General features: G+C 42.6%; 1 protein-coding gene across 4 annotated transcripts in view; it reads right to left on the bottom strand.

Moving 5' to 3' along the window:
• Positions 1-25,307, bottom strand: part of DNAJC5B (DnaJ heat shock protein family (Hsp40) member C5 beta) — a 124,056-nt gene that overhangs the window by 43,036 nt on the left and 55,713 nt on the right. For all 4 annotated transcript variants that reach the window (XM_054497528.1, XM_054497526.1, XM_054497527.1 and 1 more), the window contains 2 exons: positions 14,215-14,338; positions 6,147-6,282 (listed from right to left, as the gene is read on the bottom strand). In XM_054497528.1, the coding sequence (XP_054353503.1) occupies positions 6,147-6,265 (119 nt within the window). In that variant the 5' untranslated portion in view covers positions 6,266-6,282; positions 14,215-14,338. The remainder of the gene's footprint in view (positions 1-6,146; positions 6,283-14,214; positions 14,339-25,307) is intronic.

The raw sequence follows: 25,307 nt of genomic DNA, 5'->3' as shown, positions 1-25,307 counted from the left end.
AGATGAGAAATATGCTGCCATTCAAATGGGTGTTTGGCCATGCATTGTTTCTCCCTGGCTGCTTTCAAATTTTTTTCTTTGTCTGTAGTTTCCAGAAGTTTAATTATAATGTTTCTTGGCATTGATTGCTTTGGGTTTATCCTGTCGGAGTTCTCTCAGCCTCTTGAATCTGTAGGTTTCTATCTTTTGCCAAATGTGGGGAATTTCCAGCCATTACTTCTTTGAGTACTCTTTTAGTCCCATTGTTTCACTCCTCTCCTTCTAGGATGTCAGTGCTATACATGTTGGATCTTTGTTATTGTCCCACAGGTTTCTGAGACTCTGTTTTCAGTTTATTGTTTATCGGTTGTTCAGATCGGGAACATTCTATTGATCTGTCCTCAATTTCTATTCTCTGTCATCTCCACTGTACTATTAAGCTCATCCAGTTAGTTTTATTATTTATGTTATTTTTTGGTTCTATAGTTTCCATTTGGTTCTTTTTTGTTAATTCCTATTTCGTTCTTTTTTGTTAATTCCTATTTCGTTCTTTTTTGTTAATTCCTATTTCTTCACTGAGAATTTCCATTTTTTTTACTTGCTTCAAGAGAATTTGTCATTACTTGTTGAATTTTTTATGATGGTTTATGTATTTATGTATTTATTTATTTATTTATTTTTTGAGACGGAGTCTTGCTCTGTCGCCCAGGCTAGAGCGCATTGGCGCGATCTCGGCTCACTGCAAGCTCCGCCTCCCGGGTTCACGCCATTCTCCCGCCTCAGCCTCCTGAGTAGCTGGGACTACAGGCGCCTGCCACTAAGCCCGGCTAATTTTTGTGTTTTCAGTAGAGACGGGGTTTCACTGTGTTAGCCAGGATGGTCTCAATCTCCTGACCTCGTGATCCGCCCGCCTCGGCCTCCCAAAGTGCTGGGATTACAGGCGAGAGCCACCGCGCCCGGCCTATGATGGTTACTTTAAAATGCTTTTCAGTTAGTTGCAACATCTGGTTCATCTCAGCACAGGAGTTAGCTGATTGTCTTTTCTTATTCAAGTTGTGATTTTCTTGCTTCTTTGTAGGGTGAGTGATTTGTTTGTATCTGGATATTTTGGCTATCATGTTGGCAGATTCTGGGTTCTATTTAAGTTGTTTTATTTTAGCAGGCAGTCCCCTTCTTTAGGTTTAGCATGCAGGTTCTAGCCTACTTTTGTGAGTGGTTCCAATAACAATCTACTTTTCAGAGTCTTTACGGTGCTTCTTGGTTTGTTTGGTTTGTCTCCTGCTTCTGAGGCTCCCAACACTCCTTGTTGGTAGTAGCTGAGGAGTCAGGTGACTTTAGGTGAAGGGATTCTCCAGCCTGTGGGGACAAAAGCATTCCTGGGCTGGGTGCTTGTGGTGGAATCCCCCTACTAATTTCCTCTGTCAAGTGGGGTCTCTAGGTGAGAGAGAGGAGTCCCAGACTGGTGGTGGGAAAAGACAGCATTTCCCGGCAAGATGTTGATGGGGAGCTTCCAGTTGGTGCCCCTTGCTGTTTCTGTGGGTCTTGTCTAATGTTGTTGGCAGGATTTCTGTTCAATTTGGAGGAAGAATAAGACTACCTGGATGCCTTCTCCTGCTAGATTGAGTATTGGGAAAAGCTGGGCCTGGGTTATCTTTTGTTAGGTTGGAGTGGAGGGGATTATAAAATGCCCTGCTGCTGTGACCTGGGATTTCTGACCCAGTTAACCTTTCTCTTTCTACCTTTCAGAGTTCTCTTTTGGTTGTCTCTTGTGTTATTTCTAAGGTTTTTAGTTGTGCTTAGCAGGGAAGAGAAAAGTCTACATCATCTTGCTTAGACTGGAAGTTCTGAATATATGCTTATTTATTTATTTATTTATTTATTCCAAGACACAGTCTCATTCTGTCACCCAGGCTGGAGTACAGCAGCATGATCTCGGCTCTCGGCTCACTGCAACCTCTGCCTCCCAGGTTCAAGCGATTCTAGTGCCTCAGCCTCCCGAGCAGCTGAGATTACAGGCATGTGTCACCACGCCCAGCTAATTTTTATATTTTTAGTAGAGATGGGGTTTCGCCATGTTGGCCAGGCTGGTCTCAACCTCCTGACCTCAAGTGATCCATCCACCCGCCTTGGCCTCCCAAAGTGCTGGGATTACAGGTGTGAGCCACCGTGCCTGGCCTATATATGCTTATTTAGACATAAGATCTCTCTAGAAGGGTATACAAAGAATTGATAATATTGTTTCCCCTGGGGAAGTGACTTGGGGGAAATGAGGTAAGAGAAAGACTTTTTTATATACCTGTTTTCCTTTTAATCAAATGAAAGATTATCTTTTTAAAAATAAAATGCAAAAGAAGAAAGAAGTCTTCTAACTCAGCCTTGTTTTCAAGAGCACAGCCAAATATTATAACAGTGGCCAAGTGGTGTATGGATTCAACAGCTGGTAATTTTATTAAATTTCACTGACTTTTAATTTCACTATATTGTGACTGCTTTGATCCAGATCCTACAATATAAGAATAATATTCTCAGTGGATTTCCAGCTTGCTCATACATTTTGAATAACTTGCAGAATACAAATGTGTAATTTAGGGAGAAGTAGATGCTTTTGGTAGCATACTAGTACCCTAATCACCTGAAAAAATAATGTTCGTATGACATTAAAACAAAATTAATAGCAAGACACTAGACTTTATGTTGCAATTATTAAACTTGCAAACAACTGAGCATAATTAATGACTTAATTAACATATGACCTGAAATTTTGGCTTACAAAATTAATAAAGACAATTAAGAGTCACATTTGTAAAGTAAAGTGGATTTTAAAAATTACAAGGAAGTTGGATGTCACTTTTTTCCCTCCCCATTTTGGGGAGCATTTTTGTAGATATTACAAAAATTAACTGACAGTGCAATTATGGCATTCCCTCCCACCTCCCCTACCCCAGCACAGTGTCCCAGCCTGAAGCCTTCAGTGAAATTTAGTGATCTTCAGCCAAGGACGTCCACCAACAGGTGTGGGCAGCTCCCAGGCACGCGCCTCTGGATAGGTCTAAGGCAAAATGGAACAGCAAAGACTTTTCTCTCCCTAGCACCTTAAGGGAAATATAAACTAGAAGATTGATATTGACTTTTATCAGACTCTACCATTTTCATGTAACTATTTGGTTCCAAATTGCTGTTCACACCATTGTCATTTTTTCTTCAAAACATGCTTCTTAAAGGCATTTCAGTTCCTACAATTTGCCACATGATGAAGGTTCCAACCCAAACCCAGAGAACTTCCCATTAATAGATAAAAATAGAGACTCAATAAGTATTAGTGGGCTAAGGATTTGGAAAAAAATCAGATCTGGAATTCTCTCTCATTCCTTATGCCAAAATAAACTCCAATTGGATCAAGATTTAGTGTCAAAGCAAAATCATAAATGTGCTAGAAGAAGATGAGGTGAATATTTTTACAGTGTTGTAATTGCGAGAGGTCTTTTAACCATAATAGGTAAAACAAAAGTCATAAATGACTAACAAATTTGCCTAATTTTAAACTTCTGTACAGTAAGAAAAAGCACATAGGTTTAAAAAACCTAATTCAAGACTAAATCAAGAAGTAACTGATTAAAATCTGAAAATTTATTTATATTTTGATTCTTTTTTTCCTGTAAAGGCATAGCTTTATACCTCATAAGAAAATAAGTAATTGAAAATATGCGTTATAATCTATGTATATTAAGTATAAGGAATAAGTAAAAGAACTTACATGCTCAATAACAACTTGCAATGTGACTAAATAAATTACAGAATAACCGTAGGCCGCAGCCATTAAAAATCAGACTATTTAATAACATCAAGATAGTTTCATGATAAGACCTTGTTAAAAAAAAAAAAAGGGTAGTAGACCAGGCACGGTGGCTCACGCCTGTAATCCCAGCACTTTGGGAGGCTGAGGCAGAAGGATCACCTAAGGTCGGGAGTTAGAGACCAGCCTGACCAACATGGAGAAACCCCGTCTCTGTTAAAAATACAAAATTAGCCAGGCATGGTGACAGGCACCTGTAATCCCAGCTACTCGGGAGGCTGAGGCAGGAGAATTGCTTGAACCCAGGAGGCGGAGGTTGCGGTGAGCAGAGATTGCGCCGTTGCACTCCAGTCTGGGCAACAAGAGTGAAACTCTAGCTCAAAAAAAAAAGAGGTAGTTGAAGAATATAGACTAATACAACCTGATTTTTAAATGTCTTTTCTAGATAGAAAAAAAAAGACCAGAAGGAAACAAAATATTAATGATAATTATTACTGGAGGTAGGATTATGGATAAATGGTATTGCCTTCATTTTTGGTAGTTTGCAAATTTTCTACAATAAGCTAATTTTGTACTCAACATTTTTTTTGCAAGTTGGAAAACAGTTTAATCATCAGTCACCAAAACCCACAGGTGAATCTTAAATGTTTACAAGCACAAATTATTCCACTATTTCTGTTATCACCATGTCCTTCATGGTAGAGTATCACAAGTCAAAAGTTTCTCGTTGTTTCATCTACTTAAAACTATATGTAAGAAAGAGCCTGAGTCTTAGCAAATTTAGACTTCAATGTGAAACTGTCAAAGCTCTCCTGGCACTCTGGGAGGCCAAGATGGGAGGATTACTTGAAGTCAGGGGTTCAAGACCAGCCAGGAAAACAAAACAAGATTCCATCTTTTTAAAAAAGTAATTTTAAAAAATTAGTGAGGCATGGTGGTCCTGATAGCCTGAGTAGCTAGCCTGAAGTCCTAGCTACTCAGGAGGCTGAAGTGGGAGGACTGCTTCAGCCCAGGAGTTAGAGGCTGCAGAGAGCTATGATCAGACCACTGCACTCCAGCCTGGGTGACAGAAGTGAGGCCCTATCTCTAAACAAACAAGCAAACAAACAAACACTCTCTTGGAAAGATTTTCTCTCTCTGAAAGCAGCTCCCCTGTCCAGAAGGTGGTTAAGGTCCACACATCTTTCTTCCTCCAACTAGCCAAGAGACAGTTAAATACCTCAAAATGCCCTAAGAGGTCCCCAAATATTGTCAAGACAAGTATCAGATAGGCTACATGCCTTATAGGTGGGACAAATATCAGAGTTTTGAGAAATTCATTAAAATCATCATGGAATTCTTAGAAGACTGACATACTATAGCACCAGTGCAGAAAGTCTCCTGGAGTAGGAAGCCCCAAACCAGTGCTTCTTCTGTCACTGAAAGGCCTTTCTAGACTTCGGTGTAGAAGAAGATGATTTTTTTGTGCTTTGAGTTGGGGATTTGCCCCTTTGACTTTAATTTTCAGACAGCTTCTCTCATACGTTTGGGTTGTAGTAATGGCATTTCTCCCTCAATATTTTTTTATTCCCTGGATACTTAAAATAAAAAGACATTTCAAAGTTTCCAAAAATAACTACCTTGGAACTAGACCATAAAAGATCAAAATTAAGGACTTGAGAAGTATAGCTTACAAATACAGCATTCCACCAAACTCCTTTTATTAAAAAAGAATTCCTCTGACTCAGTGATGCTATATCAGATGGGTTAAATGACATCGATTGGCAGGGCGCAGTGGCTCATGCCTGTAATCCCAGCACTTTGGGAGGCCGAGGTGGGCAGATCACCTGAGGTCAGGAGTTCGAGACCAGCCTGGCCAACATGGTGAAACCCCGTCTCTACTAAAAAAAAAAAAAAAAAAAAAAATTAGCTGGGCGTTGTGGCACATGTCTGTAATCCCAGCTACTTGGAAGGCTGAGACAGAGAATCTCTTGAACCTGGGAGGTGGAGGTTGCAGTGAGCCAAGATTGCACCACTGCACTCCAGCCTGGGCGACAGAGTGAGACTCTGTCAAAAAAACAAAAAAAAATGACAGCGATTTGTTGTGGTTGGTTCACTCATCTCTCTCTCTCTCTCTCTCTCTCTCTCTCTCTTTCACTGCAGGTCTAAGACACAGGCTGCCCTTTCCTAAGGCCCAGCATCATCAGTGAATTCTTGCATAAAATCACTCTCATGCCTTTCCATTCCTAACTCCTATGTTGTAGAGCAGGGAACATTGGATCTAAAATTTGGATTACCTGGTCTTAGCGAGAAGCTTATGTCTTTAATGGAGGAACCTGCCAGTCACAAAATAACTCACTAGTAGCAGAAGAAATGTCACCATTGAAACCCGTACCTGTAGGTTTTCTTAATTTCTTCATTTGATGCTCCCTTATGCAGACCAAGAATTTCGTATAGAGCTTCTCCTGTTGTTGACAGAGTCCGCTGTCTTTGGTTAGGTGTGTTACATGCCATTTTCTAAGGCTGCAAAACTAAAGGGGAGAAAATAGCCATGAAGGTTATGCACACTACTTCCCACTCTCTAAAGGGGAAGACAGCTCATTTTTGACCTTTTGTAAAATGACAATTTGAAGAATATTTGTGTACCAACTACCAAAAGAGGAGAGAAAAGGGTTAGGAGAGCCAAAAGCAGAGCTCTGAATCAGGGTGTTAAAGAATACAGGCAGCCATGCAAATGGAACAGGGCTTTCTCCACACGGTTAAATAGAAGCAAAATGTCATCTAAACACCCAGTGAATTCAGAATTGTTGAGAATCAATCCTCAAAGGCTAGGCAAATGTAGAGCTTTTTGGTCTTTCATTTTTTTCTGGAATTTGCTTAACTTGTTTTTCATATATTTTCCAAATTTAGCCAGCAATGGAAGTGGTGGATATGGGGCAAGCAGTGGCTGGGGGATGTTGTCCAAATTATACTAAATTTCAGTTAAATAGGAGGAATAAGTTCAAGAAATCTGTTGTACAACTTGGTGACGATAGTTGATAACAATATATTATATATGTATGTGAAAATCGCTAGGAGAGTAGATTTTAAGTGTTCTCACCACACAACAAAATGAGAAATGAGCTAATGTGTACGCTAATTAGCTTACCTTAACCATTCCACCATGTATGTACACATAAGTCAAAACATCACACTGTACACCATAAATATACACAATTTTTATTTGTCAAATAAGTGAACAAATCAACATAATAATTCAAATCCTAGGACTACAGAATATAGAGTTAGAGGCCATCTAGGCCATCCTAACAAATGCCTTTTGGGGCGTTCTGGCCAGAGATCATAGTCGTAGATAACTTTCCTATTAGCTGTTTATCTTTTCTTTTTCTGGGGAGTGCATAGGTCCCCACTGCAACTTGTGCTTTTCCTGAGACCTGCCTCAGCCTTCCGATCTCAGTTAGTCCACCAGGAGGAAGTACCTGGACCCAAGCCAGACCAATTAGAATCCTTCCCTAGAATTTTCAAAATATAGAACTGTCTCTCAGATGGTGAAACCTATACAATTGAACATTTGGGTATTGTTGGCTGGCCTGAATTAAGAGAGGGTGAAAGAGAGTGAGAGCCTCAGTGGGGTTCAGTTCTTGGCTCCGGTTGTTCTTGGGTGCACCTGCAACTCTTACCCTACAACAGCTTGTCTATCAACCCTTCCTTGGATTAAGCCAGTAAAATTCCTCTCCATGTACGAATGTACTTGCATACTTTTTCTTGTGTGTTTCAGCTAGGTTTTGGTCACTGTCAACCAGGACTCCTAAGTGCTATTATAGTCTCTCAATTAAACACCAGTGGCAGCTCCCTGAGCATCGTCAAGCCAGACTAACTATTGTGGATGTTTCTTAAATCACTGCACCTACTCTGCCTTTAAGTTGAATGTGGCTTCTGGGTACTTGGGAAAGAATACTTTGGGAAAATAATAGTGATAAACTAAGATATTCAAACCCAACAGATTCAAATGTATTGTGTTGACATTTCTAGTACAGATAAGAAGAGTTATGTCTGCTTTATCGATTTTTCTCTATATGCAACATCCAAAAGAAACCATTTTGATAGTTTCAATTTGAGGGAAAAATGTATTTCCTCTTTATCATCTATGTCATAAAATAAAAGAGATGTCATGACTCCCATAAATCAACAGATAGTTGTAAAATCAATTTTAAAAAGGCACAGAGAAGCATAATTTTCATGCTTGTGAGCATCGTGCTCTATGACTCACTCACTTTGATTGCTTCCTACTTGGATCTTGCTGTCACTGATCCAGGAAAGAGATATACAGGTTACTGTAGATAATCTACTACACGGATTATGATAACACCCACAGCCAACAATTCAATTACAGTTATGCACCACTTAACGATGAGGCTATGTTCCAAGAAATGCATCTTTAGGGGATTTTGTCATTGTGTGAACATCACGGAGTGTATTTACACAAACCTAGATAGTAGGGCCTACTACACACCAAGGCTATATGGTATAGCCTATTGCTCCTAGACTACAAACCTGTACAGTGTGTTACTGTACTGAATATTGTAGGCAACTTTTTAACACCTAAACACAGAAAAGCTACAGTAAAAATGTAGTGTAAAAGATAAAAATTGGTACACCTGTATAGGGCACTGGCCACAAATGGAGATCAAAGGACTGGAAGTTGTTCTGAGTCAGTGAGTAAGGGATGAGTGAACATGAAGGCCTAGGTCATTGTACACTTTTATGTAACAGGCAATGCAGTAGGTTTGTTTACACCAGCATTTTCACAGACATGAGTCATGTGTCACACTACATTATGACAGCTATGGTGTCACTAGGCAATGGTAATTCTTCAACTCCATTACAATCTTCTGGGATTACCATTGTATCTGTAGTCTGACATTGACCAAAATGTTGTTATTCAGATGACAGTATTTATTCAGAAGCCTAAAGTGTGGGCTAGGTCTTCAGAGAGGTTGCAGACTAATATGGGATCCAAATGTATAAGCCAAAAATGAAACTAGTGTTCAGGGTCAGAGAAGTACCAAGTATAGAGATCAAACAGACGAGGGATCTCCTAGAGGACAGGATTCTGCTTGGGAATCATGCCATTAGAGGCCTCGCTTTGTGCTTGGCACATATTAGGTATTTGGCAAATGTCCGCTGGGTGATTCAAGAGCAAGTGCTTAACTTGAGTGAGAGTGGGAGGGATGGCCTTGCAGAAAAGGTGAAGCCTGAACTGAAAGCAAGACTACCACTTGCTTCTATAGTAGAACTTGGTTCATATTTTTCTATTATTGCCCTTCTATCTAAGTCTAACCTCAGATCTGTATGGCCTTGGTGGCCAGTGACTCTCTTGGTCATCTATTTGCATATATCAACATGAAATAGGACTTCTGGGTTTGGGGGCTGAAAGAGGAGGGAGGAAATTTTGATTGGGATCTAGCTCAGAGAGATGAGGGGAGTCTAGATCAGATGATGCCCACTGGTCCCCTGCCCTACCCAAGAATGTGTTTTCGAGCTCCTTTAGGGGAGAACTTAGAGACTGAAGAGATGTTTGCATGAGCCCTCTGTAAAGACTAAAGGGAACAAAGATCTGCAACTTTGAAACCGTTTCATAGGGAGAGGCAGCACCCAGGCCAGGCTAGGCCAGCATTTTCCTACAAAGAAAGTAATGACAGAGAACGTGGTGGACAGTCAGGGGACACTGCTGCCTGCCCCTTCCCCTGACCCCCAGGCCTGATAGGAGAAGGGCTGGTGGCAGAAGGCCCAGAGTCATTACAGAAAACATTTGCAATACCCCGTAGGGATACTCAGAAATATTTGGGGTGTTTGGAAGCTCCAGAATCACAAGGTAGGAAAGACTCAGTACCAGCAAGGGGCAGGAAGAGTGAGGGTGGGTAGCTGGGTGGTGGGATGTGGGGGACCTTCAGGTTGCTTTGCATATACTTTAGCTGGAGTTAAGAAAACATCATTGATTCAAATTTAAAAATGGGCATGGTGTGGACTAATACTAATGGAGATAATGGTGATAAAGGGTGGACACTAAAGCTCTTCTCTGCAACTCTCTCTGAGCATTGGCACATCTTTGGGAGGATTCTGCAGGAGGTGGGTCCCTGTATTTGTACAGGTGAGGTCTAGCAGCACAGCAAAATGAATACATGAATACCAGGAAGACCACATTTATTCCCACAGCCAGTGGGCCTGGCAACAACAGGGTTTTTATGCTCAACAAAACATTATTCACTTAAATGTGCCTGCACCACTATACTCTGAGCTCCTCAGGGGCTGGAATCCTATTTTCTATTAATCTTTGAAATACAAGTGACATAGCACAGGGCTATGTTCCATAAAAGTCTTAAGAGCTGTCATATTGCATGAAAGGGAAGGAGAACAGGGAATTAGGCTTTGCTGAGCCCCTCCTATGCACCAGAAAGACAACTTTCATATGTCGTATCATTTAATCCTGTTATCAGTACTTGGGGGCATCAGAGAGGGACCCCCAAAAGTTTAGGAGTAAGAGAAATAAAACGGTTTTCTGAGAGTTAAAATGGGAGATCAGTGCATGCTGGATCAGGAAAAAGCGATCTTATAAAATCATCTTAAAGGGATAAATGGCTCCTGGGCCTGCAAGACCTGATAGAACTTGATTAACTGCATAATCGTAACTGACAGTGTCAGGTTCTTCTTGTGTCAGTTATTCAGGAGGATGAATAGACATGGGCAGGCAGAGAAAAACAAATGTGGAGGCCAATGCTGGCTGGGCCATCCAAGCGCTATTGCAAGGAAGGAGGGAAAGGACTCAGGCCCCATTGGCCAGGCAGTTGCTCTTGAGAGAAGCCCATCCAGCAATTTTGGCCCTCATTGTTAAACATTGGACTCATCTAACTCCATGCTGTCAAGTCTTCTTCCGGTTATTATCTGGCATCCTACATAAGTCTTCCTCAAGGAAGAGAATGCACTGGTCACATGGATTCAGTTCTTTTCACTGGTCTCAGGGTCAATTCTATCTCCTGGTAAATGAATAAATTGGAATCTGTTGATTTGTCTTGCCCTGAGATCCACCCACAAGGAGGGCATGAATTGGTCACGCTGACACAAGTGGTCTTCATCCAAGGATAGCTGTTTCCCTTCATAAAATAACAGACATCCAAAATTTGTGCGCCATCCGGAGAACATGGCTGCAGGGAGTGTGGCCTTCAGCTCTCTGGCTGCCGCCATCTCAGCTGGTTGAGCTTCCAAGGCTGAGAACTGGACAGCCTTTCACTGTTTTGACCACAGTAAGTTCATGATATGGTGATGAATGCTGTCATATGAAGTCTTTAGAAGACAAGCGGCCTGTAGCCCCCGAGGGGCAGCGGGCATATACCTCTCTGCTTTGCAATCTCATTTTATGGATGAAAGAAGTGAGTCTCCCAGAAGTAAAGCAACTTGCCCAGGTTCACACAGGCAAGTTTCGAATTTAGAGCTGTCTGGTTCTAAAGCCCATGTTCTTACTAGAGTGTCATATTGAATAATACTTGACATTTTTAAGATACTTTACAATTTACAATTTCCCCCAACTAGTATCTCATCTAATCCTCACAAGAACTCTGAATAGTGGAGACACTGAACTGAAGCAGACTTGCACTGTGTCCAGCTACAGGACGTGAGGGGCCCTGCAGCTCTGTCCAGGGTGAGGGGCCACAGGAAGGCGCAGTGGGATCTAAGGGCTATGGTGGCAAGTGTTTTCCCTCTGCGCAGCCACTGAGCCTGCGCGTGGACTAAGAGGGAGCTCCTGAAGGAGTTAGTTAGGAAAGTAGAGTTATCTGGAAGTAGAGGAATGTGTGAGTTATGCAAGAATTTTAGAACTTCTGCAGGGAGCCCAGTTTGTAAGCCACACAGGAAAGAAGATTTCTAGCCTCTGGGTCAAAACCTCCTGAGGATCTCCAGGAAGCCCTGTGGCTCAGGGCTACAGGAACCACATGAGCCATAGTCCTGAGCGTTTCTAGTCTTGTTAAACGTGCTCCTACCACCTATGAAAAACCACTCTCTCCTCTCCATTCCCAAACTCCTGGTTCTTATTTTCCCTGCTGACTGGGTGGTGACAGGATGGGGGCATGTTAGGTTTGGCATTGGGCAGCACTTTTACTGGGTACACCAATGTCTGTGAGCAAAGCAGCCTAACATTAGCATTCATGCTTTTCACAAAGGAAGACTCTGATCTGGAGTTCAGGGTGCCTGAATCCTGTCCAGTGTCTTTTCCGGTGTGAGGAAAGCAGCCCTGGGGAGCCTGCAGAGCCCTCTGGTGCCCTTTGAGGATGGTTTTCTCCAAGGCTGCCTCCTTCAAAATTATCCCAGGTGTGGAAAAGAGAAATGAGCTCAGATGAGGGCTGCTCCCAGCCCCTTCCAGAGAACAGTCCTGGAAACAGCCTGGAGCCTGTCTTTCCCTGCCCCAGGCCTTTGCTTTTCTACCCTCCCTTTTCTAGTATGAAAAAAAAAGGCAGATTCCATTTCTCAAAGAGTTTCATACATAGAAACTCACACCCGGGAAGAGACAGTAGCTAGCTAATTCTTTGGTTTATAATGTTTTTTCCAATCATCACTTCATTTAAAAATTGAATCACATTATAATCTATTCCCACTAAATGAAATTGAAGTAGCCAACTTGTTTGATAATATGCATTGATCAATATTCAGAATGGGTAGTATAGAGTGTTTATTGTCTGTTTCATCTTCTTTTGCCCTATTCCCAAATATTTCCTTCCAGACAGACAACATCTTTTAATGAAGAAACTTTTTTAAAAAGTCCATTTGCATTATGTTAAAATGCAAGCAAAAGATAGTCGGTCAATGTGGGAAGTAGTTGGCTGACTCTACACACTGAAACATGAAGGAACCAAAAGACCATAAAGCTGCTTTGTGCCTCAAGCAGCAACAACGCACTACTTTTTCGGCCTCCTTGTTAAGCTATAAACCAGATTCTTCATGTATTATTGATTTCTATGATATTGAGTTTCAGATTCAATAGAGTAGTACATTGAAACCTTTAATGGCTGTAAAGATATTATGTCCTGAGAACATAATAACATAAAATCTCTTCCTTAAGTAACCTTAAATAGTGGGCCCATAACCTTTTTAAATTCCTTATATAAAATGCAACTTTTAAAACTCTTTTTTCTGTAACCTTTTGAATTATAATATTCCTATGCAAATTTCAAGTCTTTATTATTTATTCATAGTCCCTCATCTATCAGGCATCCAATGGGGAGAAAAATCTTGTCGAGAAAAGTCATTAAGTGATTTAATTTTGAACATCTAGTACATGATACTTAATCTTCTGAACTTAAAATTACTTTCTAGCTGCACGACAAAGCCATTAATATTACAAAAAGCATTGACCTCTATAGAGTGACTACTAAACCAGGTACTACTCATGTGCTTCTTGATAATGGATGTAACTGAAAGAAGGTACAACCCCCCAATGACAATAGGCACTGACTCAAAATTAACGAAAATTTTAAAGATTCTAATTCCAGGGGTCCTAAGAGTGCGGTTCTATGTTTTTCATGTTGAAATGAAATCTTCATTTCGAAGCAAAAGAAGCTTCACCTATATCTATTATGTGAAGTTTGAAAAAATAGAAAAAGTCAAACTATGCCTTTCTTGGCAGGGTCCCTTCACAACTGAGAAAATGAATGTGGGCAGAGGAGATCTAGATCATTAAACACAGCAAACACACTTTCCATGGCATTCACTGGGGAAATCAACAAGCTTTGCCGTTTTGTCATTACTTCTATGATTCCTTCATAGAAATTTGTTTAGTGGAGCAAAATTCCCATAAGCCCAAATAATGTATCTTAAAGCTAAATGCACTTCCAAAATGCAAATCCTATGTTTAAAAGTAATAATTCTCCCTAGCAGGATTACTTATTTGCTATTTGAAAACAATGGTCTCGGCCAGGCTCACACCTGTAATCCTAGCTCTTTGGGAGGCCAATACGGGTGGATCACCTGAGGTCAGGAGTTCCAGACCAGCCTGGCCAACATGGTGGAACCCTGTCTCTACGAAAAATACAAAAATTAGCTGTGGTAGCAGGTGCCTGTAATCCCAGCAACTCAGGAGGCTGAGGCCGGAGAATCACTTGAACCTGGGAGGCAGAGGTTGCAGTGATCCGAGATGGCGCCACTGTACTCCAGTCTGGGTGACAGAGTGAGACCCTATCTCAAAAAAAAAAAAAAAAAAAAGAAAAGGTTATTTTCATTGCACTAATCCTTATACAAACGGCCACCTGAAGATGGGGCAAGTCAGAATGTTACTAGTAAACCACAGTACCTGTTCCTGGAACACGGAACCCCGATTCTGTGTCCGCAAACAGGAACAACTTGCTGTTTTCAACTGGTCTGGAAATAGATGTGCAAAGAAATAAAAGAAGGCAAGAGCAAAAGCTGCTGTTCCATACCTGTTCCACTGTTTCAAAGCAAACAGCTGCTCCTTTCCATCCTTCCCCCCCATGCAGGGTTAAGCGGGTCAATAGAGTCAGGTTACTTTTCATTTGTTACTTTGCCAGCCAATTGGTTATCCCTCTGGAAAACACAACAAAGAGAGAATGAAACATGCATGACCGTAAAGCTTGCAATTACAAGGCATCCACTATAGCAAAATATACGCCGCAGGCCACTTTTGATCCTTTGTCGACTGGTGCTTGGTTCAACCAAACACCACTGAGGAACTGCCTCCAGCGTCTCCACCAGGACTCTCCATTAAGGAAATAAGCTCATCTCCTTACATGTGATGTGGGTTCCTTCAAACTTCATTTTCTTTTTGGTCTAAGGCTAGTACTGATCAGTTGATTTAAAATTACTGGAAAGAACATGCAACATTAATACGGGGTAAACTTTAACTGCTCACTATTTATTAACCCAATATTTTCAAATCTGCATATTTAACCCTCGCCTAGTTAAGAGGCATTGAGTCACAGTACTGACTGAGGTGGTTTTAAGAGTTAAGGCATCTCTTGCTAACGTCCATACTCTCACAGACATTAAAAATCTCGTGAGACAACAATTCCTATGATTTAGAGTAAGATCCTACAGACTAAAAAAGTTTTACATGAGACAGGTTTTATTCCTGAATTTGGCACAGTGGGGTCCTGGAGACTGAAGGAATAGTTTAAGTGTGCTGTTTACCAAGACAAGTAGCCCAGCTTCAGGCAATTTTGTGTGACTGATTCAGAGCACTCTCGCCTCTAGAGGGCATTGGTTTTTTAGATACCTTCGGATTTCCAGCCAGAGTTTATGAAGCTGCCCATCATCACAGAAGAGGAAGAAGACGAGGAAGAGGAAGAGGAAGAAGAAGCAGGAGAAGGAGAAGGAGAAGGAGAAGGAGAAGGAGAAGAAGAAGAAGAAGAAGAGTGGGGGGAGGGGGAGGGGGAAATGGGGGGAGGAAAAGGGGGACAGGGGAGGGAGGAGGGAGAAGAAGGAGGAGGAGGAAGAAGAGGAAGAAGAAGAAGAAGAACAACAACAACAACAACAAACAAATTTAGAACGAAATACCCAAGTTCCAGCATCACTTCAGCTTAAGGACAGTGTCCTTTGATGAAATAAAAATAGTTGCTATGTAAATATAGTGAGCTTATGGGTAGCTTTTTAAAAATGTATGTTTTAGTTTATGTTTCAAATTTAGCCTAATAAGAAATACTTTTAGTAGAAGTCATTCTTTTTGCACAATTAATCACTCTCCTTAACCATTAATCTTTATTTTAAAGTATTACGTAGAACATTAGTTTCAAAAAGTTAAGTAGTGCAGAACTCTTCAGCAAAGTGGAACTGTAGCTGAGTTTCAAAGAGAAAGCGCAGTATTCATTCAACAATTAGTCACCTATTGAATTCAAACACTGGACTAACTGCTAGAAATATACTGATAAACAAAAGTCAACACAGACCCTGGGTGTGTGAGTCAAAGAGTTACAGCCTTCCAAGACAGGCAGTGAGCAATCAAATGGTCACTCAAAAAAGTGGAAAAGTGAGACTTTGGAGAGATGCTACAAGAACATAAAATCAGTGAATAGAGGAAGATTAGAGAAAGCTTCCCTGAACAAAAACAACTGGGCAGAGATCTGAAAAGAACTAGATAAAGGAGTTGCTGGTAGTAGCAAATATATTCCAAGCAGGTGGAAGAGCATGTTCAAAGGTCCTACGTGCTTAAGTCGGAGAAATTAAAGGGACATTCTGATGTGTGCTCTCATACATAGGACGTCATTACATGCCTATAAGCATATGGCTTCTGATATCAAAAGATACAACCAGAGATCAATGGGATCATATTCCACGTAACCAGGTGAGGCTTTCTAGAAATGGTGAGTTTCAAATGATGTTTGTAAAAGGAAATAACTCATGGTAAGCACATTAAACAATTCCTTGATTCAAAATGCACTAAATGTATTGTAAAAGCATTGCCAAGTGGATCATTTATGTTTTGAAAAAAAAGAACTTAGTAGATCTTCCAAGATTGAACCAAAAAGTCCTGTCTCTGAGGTAAGAAACTGAAGATAGAACCATGATGGGGAGGAGGGTTTTACTTGCTAATTTTCCTTGTCTTCTCTATTTGTGGGGTCTTCACCATTCCCTTAGGGGCTCCTAGGGACCTCTTATACACCTCTTTCAATTGCCGCATATGGTTAGGGTTATTTTAAGAAATGACTGGTGCACCACCACAGAATCTGCAGCAGGTACCAGATGAATTATTTGAATATTCAACCCAAGCTATCTAACACATAAGCATTAGGGTTACATAGTCTCTCTTTTACATTTCATATCTCAGCAGGCTCAAACACCACTTGTTTCGAACATGTGATGTGCAAGGACATGATGAACAAAGGCATTATTATTACTAATATTATTATTTTTACTACTTCTCTACATCATTTATGTTATTAGTATTACAATATATGAAACTCAAGCCATTACTTTGTAAATTTCAAAGAGATAAATCATCTGGTCAAGATTCATTGTGTTAACTTACTTGGGAAAGGGAAAAAACAGGTGGTTGCTTTGATTGTATAAAATGAAAAAGCCGTCACTACCACTCCAGTATCTAAGATGTAGCTACTGAACAATTCTGGCAATTCTTCTATAAAATCGAGTGCTTATATGTTTCTTCAGAAGAACAAACTGATTAATTCCTATTATGTTTTATCATTTTACAAAGTTAAAAAAAATCCCTTTTAAAGAGAAGTTACAAAGGGGAGAGAATTTTAATGTGTGCTGAAATCTATGAACATGTATAAAACATAGACTTATAGAAGGCTAAGCAGAGAGAACTAGATTATAACTCTCTCTAGAAACACTTGGAAAGATTTTAAGAATTCTGACACCTGGGGCCCACCCAGACTATCCCAAAGAAAAATCTGGCTCAGTGGGGCTGGGCTTGTGCACTTTTTAAGGCTCATGGGGCAGTTCTAAAGAGCTGCCTGGGTCGAGAGCCGCTGTTTACCCCATGTCAGAGAGATCTGACTGCCGACAGCTCTCCAGTCAAGTAATGTGGAAAACACCTGCCGACCAGCAGCTCTCTAGAGGAATTTCCCACTGCCTGGGTTTCCCAAGAAAACATTTACTGAAGATAATGGCATCCTTGTGAAAAAACACAAAATAAAATTCAGTTTAACTCAAGAAGGAGTATCCAAAAACATTGTTATTTCTTAAACATTGGGCAAGTCACTTTTTTTTTTTAAATGGAGTCTCGCTCTGTTGCCAAGCTGGAGTGCAGTGGCATGACCTTGGCTCACTGCAACCTCCGCCTCCTGAGTTCAAGTGATTCCCCTGCCTCAGCCTCCCAAGTAGCTGGGACTACAGGCATGTGCCACCACTCCCGGCTAATTTTTTGTATTTTAATAGAGACGGGGTTTCACCATGTTGGCCAGGATGGTCTCGATCTCCTGACCTCATGATACGCCTGCCTCGGCCTCCCAAAGTGCTGAGATTACAGGTGTGAGCCACTGTGTGTGGCCGCAAGTCACTTTCTTGAAGCCTATGTCTCCCCTAAAAATCATCATAAAATATAAACCCATTTTACTTTTTATCTGTTAGAACTTTTATCAAATGTCTACTACGATGTGCCAAGAATTATACTAAGAGCCTTTATATACATAGATTATTTTCTAGGGTTGAAGTTTGGAAAATTTTTAAGAAGGTACTCTCTCCCTGCCCCCCAAAATGGGAACAAAATACATTGGAAGAGCTTTAAGAATTTGAATCTGTAATCCTGATAGATTTCATTCCAAATTTAAAATGCATCAGTGGATGGAATGAGTTATACAACAAATGGAAATTGTTCCCCCTTTATCACAGTGCAAGGCACTATACTGGGTATTTTGGGAGACTAAGAGGCAGTGATGATGATGATGATGTTAGTGATAGTAGCTAACACTAACTAGATTATCTCACTGAAGCCCTAAAAAGTATAAAGTGGGCTGGGCACAGTGGCTCATGCCTGTAATCCCAGCACTTTGGGAGGCCGAAGCTGGTGGATCACCTGAGGTCGGGAGTTCGAGACCAGCCTGGCCAACATGATGAAACCCCGTCTCTACTAAAAATACAAAAAATTAGCCAGGCATGGTCGTGGGCACCTATAATCCCACCTACTCAGGAGGTTGAGGCAGGAGAATCGCTTGAACCCAGGAGGCAGAGGTTGAAGTGAGGCAAGGTCGCACCATTGCACTCCAGCCTGGGCAACAAGAGCGAAACTCCATTTCAAAAAAAAAAAAAGTATGAAGTGGGTGTTTTTATGCACTCATTTTCTAGAGGAGGAATTTAAGATTGAGGAGGTTGAGTGAATTGCCCAAGGTAACCAGCCAGTGAACAGTGGACTCTGGCTTTGAAATGAGGCTGGTTGATTCCATAGCTCAAGCTGTCACCCATTACGGAGCTTTGCTTCAGGAGCTTGTAATTCCAGGGGACTGCTGCCTGCTGTATTCCCTTGCTTATCAGCCTATGACTGTGCCAAATGGTGCATGTGTTATAGCTCAAGGAAAACATTGTGGTAATGGACTTAAATGAGGAACTACCAATAAGTGTGTTCACTAATAAAGTCTAACTCACAGTTCTAGTGTCAAGGTTAAGAACTTGCTTCCTTTGGTAAAATAAACTTTTGGTTAAGTAAAGCTCAGAATCTGAGAACTGTGCTACAAAAAAATATTGACTGAGTCTTGGCCCCTGCTAGGCAACATAATATGTATTTCACATGTGTGAAATTTAAACACCTTGTTGCTTACTTACAGTAAGCAATTGCTGTAATAAACCAAGGAGGCTTCAGGTCAAACAGATGTATTTGTTTGACAAAACGTAAACAGAACCTTGATCCCTGATTTTGCCAGTAGTTATTCCCTGTTCCCATTAGCCCAAGATGTCTCTAACGTTAGCTTAAAAAAAAGTAGAAAACAAAAACAAGGATGGTATTCCCTGCTCAGGACAAAAGTAGTCCTTTTTAGTGAATGTTTTTGGATACTTCTTCTTGAGTTTAACAGAATTTTATTTTGTGTTTTTTCACAAAAAGTTCTAATATGGAAGTTGCTCTGCAAATTGTTGTCTGAATGTGGCTAAGCAGTCTACAAAGCCATGAGTACCCAGAACCCAAAATACTTTCCAATCCTATTTGTTTGGTGATGGTAACAGCATAGGCCTGAAGATATATCTTTATCTTAACTCTAAATAAGCCTCCTTCAAATGGAGCCTCACTCAGCCCAAGTAACAGACACATATTTGAAAGAGAAGGAAATGCTAAAGATTCCCTCCTGAGATTAATGACGCCACTTATGTCACACTGGATCAACTCCTAAGTGCTTTCACAGGTCATATCATATCCATTATTTGATACTATTAATAGGTGCCCATTTTAAGAAAGGTAACCTGTTAGGTGTGATCATGTGATTTCTGCCAAGCCTGAACATCACTCATGAGTGTCACAAATCTGGAATTGGAATCCAAATGATCTGCTACCAATTATATCCTTCTTGATCCCAGTTAAAAAGACTGAATGGAGCAAGTGAATTGTAAATGACAAATGGAACCCCCTCATGGCCAGGTAGACCCCTCAGTGGTCACTGGTCTTCGAAGCAGGGCAGTCCCTCTGCCTGCCTCCTGCGCCCACTGCACCAAGCAGATCATGGCCTTGCACAAGTTCCCATTATCCACAGTGGATCTTCTCGGTGGAACGTTTCAACTTGCTCGTGGAGGTCACAGCCATGCCCTCATAATCTCTTTTATAGATATACATTCTCCCCTCATTTTGTTGAAGTTTTCTCTTTCATACAAACAGCAAAGGCTCACTAAATTGCCATCAACTCATTAGTAGAGCTTCTGGTCTGCAAAGCCATCTGCTTTCCTGCAGAGTGAGTGCTCCTTTGCTATTTACAACATGCTGTTGCTAAGAACAGTCTTGCTCTCTGCTGAGTGTCATCGGAAGGTGCCCAAAACCGTATGGCTGACACTGAGTGGACTGTCCCAGAGGTTAGAATGGAAAAGCCGCTGTCTGAATGAGTTGTGTCATCTGGTACAGATTCTTCCACAAGCATACACACACCCTCTTGGGGCCCAGACACTCACGATTAAACAGGTGATGGTGCTGGTAGTATCTCCCTCTGCTGCCCACCTCTGGCAAGGCACCTCTCCCACGTGGTCTCTCCTCCCAGGCCTCAGGTCTCCCTGGAGGTCAGCCCAGCCACCCCTTCACAGAGCCCCCAGCACCCACGAAGCCTCCCATGCCCTCAGTAGCTCTGCTCCTGCTCCTTCCAGAGCCTTTTAGGAGCCTACAGAAAATTTTCTATATTTCTCCGGAACCATGAATGCACTGCTGTCAGTGGGAAGCTACTAGAGGGCATCAGTGGGAAACTGTTCAAGACCCTAGACACACACACCAGTCAACTTGTCCCTGTTGTTGAAGCCCCACTGCTGTTGAGGCAACAACTGTGCAACCTCAGCAATCCCTCAACCTTCCCTGGGGAATCCTCTATTCTCCCAGGGCCAGGCCTCACCTCCAGATGCTAAGTGGAACAACTCACAGAGCCAGTTTAAAAGGATGAGCCCAGGAAGTAATGAGCTGGGTTCTGCATGAGGTAGCTCTGGCCTGGGACACAGTTCCAGCCCTGCCGCAGAACTGACCAGAGCTGGACAATCTCAGGACTGGGTGGGAGGGCAGGCAAGGAGTGCTGCCCAATAGGTCCCCCTGCCCCAGGCCCTGGGCGTGAACATCCAGCAAGTGGCCCCAAAAGTCTCCTCTGCAACTTTCTTAGAAGCCTGAGCAAAATATTCAAATGAATACATATTCAATTCAGCACTTCTTAGTCCTTAAACTTAAAAAGAAAAAAAAGTTGGGTACTGGGATTTCAGTCCTAAAGCAAGGCCGACCCACCATTCAGTATGACTGTGGTGCCCTCTGGTGTTCATAAAGAAAGAAACTGTAAACAGGAGTTACAACTTCAAAATATTTCTCACCCCAAATCAACTTTGATTTTCCATGTGCCTGATGCCTGTCCCGCAGCCACCTAAGATGACGAGAGCTGCCGAGAAAAACACTCCTGGAAATATCCGGGTGGGGCAGGTCATGTCTGGAGAGGACGCCGCCCTCTCGGTGCATTCTTCTGAAACTAGAGTTTTGCAATATCATCCCAGAGCTTGTCTGTTGGGGGATTTATAACCTACAAAATCTGTTTTTTTTGTAAGGCTTCTGTCTGAAGGGAGAAACATTGGAGCAACTGTGGAAATTCTGAGATCTATACTCCATTCACTCTTCAGCTAGGTCAAGACAAAAGACCCCTGAGAGATCCAAGTAGCAAATGACAACAAAATCCCAGGAACCAGCCAGAGACAATCAGCCAGTTCACCAGCAGAGAATAAATGCTGCCGGTGGCTGCCGGGGGAATGCCAAGGCTAAGAGATGTCCTCCACCTCTCAGAGCACGTTAAAGAGTTCCCAAAATGTCAGGTCTCGGCCAGGTTTTCCTTGGCCGGTTCACTGGGGTGTTTAATTTAAACACAGAATGCGCTTTCCAATTTGAAAAGGTTCTCCCTGCATCATGCTGAAGAACTCTGACCCACAGGGACATCTGCATTTACAACCCCTGATTGCCATTTAGAAGGGAAAGCATGAAGAATGACCCACAATACTTGGCACTTCCCATTGGAAGGACCAGATCATGGTAAAGAAAACATGTGCTGGAGGTGCCGGGAAGAGGGAAGGTCCCCTAGGAGCAGAGACAGGGAAAGGTAAAAGTCGACCTTCCCTTTGCTGTTCACGTGGAAGAACTTCCCTGCCCTCCTGCCCAAACATGAGGCTGTGACGGGGTTGTCAGATTCCCCAGGCTGCCGTAATGAGGTACCACAAACGGCGTGGCTTAAAGCAAAAGGAATGTCTTCTCTTACAGGTCTGGAGGCCAGAAGTCAGAAGTCAAGGTGTCTGCAGGATTGGTTGTTTCTGGAGCCCCGAGGGGAGTTGGTTCCATGTCTTTCTCTTGGCCTCTTGTGCCACCAGCAATCGTTGGTGTGTGTCACTGTGGTGTGCCTCCAATGTCACATGCTGTTCTGCCCTGGGTCTGCGTCTTCACATAGTTTTCCCCACTCTGTGTGTATTTCTCTGTATCTCTTCTCCTTTTCTAAGGAGGACTCCAGTCACATCGGATTAAGGGCCCACCCTACTCCAGTAAGGCCTCATCTTAATTTAGATCTTAATTACGTCTCCAAAGACCCTGCTTTGAAATAAGGCCACATCCACAGGCACCAGAGATTAGGACGTGTCTCTTTTAGAGGCACAACACATTCACTCCACAACAGGATTGTAAAGTAGGGCAGATTTGGAGATTTTATTTATGCCTAGGCAGTGGTGCTGGGAAATATTTAATAACTAGATTTCCAGGGATGGTGGGGGGCATTAGTGGAGGGAAGCCCTGGTTTGTAATGTTTGCTGATTTCCCTTCCAGGCCTATTTCAAGCTATCAACATAACACCTGGCTTGCAAAACTCCTGAAAATTCAGCAACGTGCTCTCCTTCATTGATACTAACCATGCCCTTGGGCCTATTTTATGAAAAATGTCGATAGCTAAAAGGAGTTATTTATTACAGTTTTTTATGCATATTTTGTATTATTGAGGACAAGATGCCCCAACAAGATTATCTATATGTAAAATGACCAATTTGTATGTAATTCATATCCAATTTCAAATCTGAGCATGCGTCCAGGCAGATCTGTTTTCTGGGCCTCCATTACCCTAAAGCAGGATCAGCTTCTCCTCCCAGCCCTTCCAAACACCTGCCCCCACCTCTGATGTCCTCACCACTCACAGATTTCCCATCTCCTCAGGTGTGACAACTCCACCTTATTCTTTGAGATGACCCTGGCACTCAGCTTCTACTCTCTCCATTCCAACCTTGTGATTGGCCTGGGGCCCTTCAGCACCCCTGTGGCCCTCCCAGCCAGCACCACCTTCCTTGTCAGATCTTGGATGCCCTCCACCTTTCAAATCTGAAACTCCAGCCTCACCTCTCTGCCCACCACTGCCACCTTGCCAACAACTCCCTTATGCACGTGATGCTTACATCTCTCTGATACCTCCGAGCTCCCCAAGCCTATCTGCTGGGTCCCTTTCTTCAACCCTTTCCCTGTTCAGTGAAATCTCTGGGATCACCATTGTAACTGCTGCCTTGTCAATACTCCTAACTCTATCCACCATCCCAGCCAACATTGGACTGCACGTCCATCTGCTGGTGGGGTGAATGCTGGCACTGCAGACCCAGGGTCTCCAGTGCTAGGGGGCTGCAACCCTACCCAGCACCCTCTGTGTGTCCCAGTAAGACCTTTTACCATTCTCCACCACTCCTCAGCATTCCCATCTCACTTCCAGCAAAAGACATTCCCGCCTACATCACACACACACACACACACACACACACACACACACACACACACAAAAATAGAATTCTCCCTTGTTAACAAAGTGTGTTCACATAGGGTCATTTGACCCACACACCTGGGACAGGTAGGCAGGGCAAGTGTTATTATTCCCACTTTATAAATCAAGAAACTGAGGCTCAGAGGGGTTTCATGTACACATCAGACGGTTATTAACGGAGCGAGGGTAGGAACATGGGTCTCCCAATTCTGAGCATCCCAGGTCAAGCGGTGCAGTGATTTTACCAGTGAGACCTTGGCATCCAGAACAAGCTCCCACATCTCTGGACACCATCCAAATTATCTATCCACCTCTAGGGTGTGCTGCCTTCTCAACTATGATTCAATTGCTCTCAGGGCACCTGAAGCAGTTTTATTTCCCTTTCCTCTGAGAGTTGTTACCACCAATTGTGTTTCCTTGTGGAAGCGTTCGGCTGGTAGAGTATTCTCAGAGTCCTAGGCTGAAACAAGACAGTTCACCCTCTGCTCCTGTGGTCTGGTTCACAGCTCGGGAGCAGACCAAGGGTCTGATGTGGAAACATCATCCCATGGAAGCCAAATGCATGTCTGGAAACCCACCAAGATGTCATGGAGAAGAATCCGCTGGGTGGATCCAATGCTGTGGGCTTACATGGATGAGATGATTCTCTGTAAACAAATAATACAAGCCAAAGCCACTTCCTCTGGGAATGGGAGTCCCAAGTGAGTCATATTCTAGTCAATTAGGAATCTCAGCTCTTTCCCGGGCCTTCCAGCAAAGCATGCACACCAGAGGGAATCTGCTTCTGCCAATGTAAAAAGTATTTCCCCACCCCAGTTCCTCTTCCAGTACCTTTGTTTGTGTTGCACCCACACGGTTGTACATGGAGGCAAATATGCAAAACAGGTGCCGACCTCCCGTGTGGCCTCAGGCCAGCCTGTGTGCCTTCCTGCAAGGCCACCTCCAGATGTCTTGCTCTTTGACCTGCCCATCCCACCCCATAAGAACCGATGTCTGTGGGATATACCAGAAGCACTGGACTGGGGCACGGATGGCTTGGCTTCTAACTGTGTGAACTTGGGAAAGGCCCATGCTCTCCTGAGTCTCCGATTCCTCCTCTGCAAAATGAGAGTTTTGCTATGGGTGAAGCTAACTGGGCAATGCCATGAGGACTGCTTATGTTGTCATGATGAAGGGGACTCCATAGAGCAAACAGAGAGTGCTGCAGGGAGTCGAGGACAAAGGAGCTCGTTTTATACAAGATTTATTTAGGGGCTCATAGTTATGTTTAGAACTAGACAATGTTTTTGCCAAGCTCTAGTGGAAATGGAAAATGAGGAACAGCAATGTATCAAGCGATGAGGAGCAAATAAAAAGAAGGGAAAGCCCAGGCCTGCTCGTGGGTGAATCCGCAGGCAGCACACACCTGCGGAATCATTGATTCATGCACATTTTAAGCAGTTTTGATGGGCAGATTTTGAGGAGAGATGGAACAGGATTGGACTGGCCCATGGGGCCATTTAAGGCAACCTAGGGCACTCTTGGTGGCTCTGAGGACAGCAGTTTAAAAGGATGCCTCCTAGTCCTTGCCCATGGCTGCCTCATGGGGGCACTGTCACTATCTCCCTCCCAAGCAG

This window comes from Pongo pygmaeus, chromosome 7, assembly GCF_028885625.2.
Source record: "Pongo pygmaeus isolate AG05252 chromosome 7, NHGRI_mPonPyg2-v2.0_pri, whole genome shotgun sequence".
Taxonomy (NCBI): Eukaryota; Metazoa; Chordata; class Mammalia; order Primates; family Hominidae; genus Pongo; species Pongo pygmaeus.
Note: the sequence above shows the minus strand (reverse complement) of the source record. Positions and strands in the feature narration are given on the sequence as shown.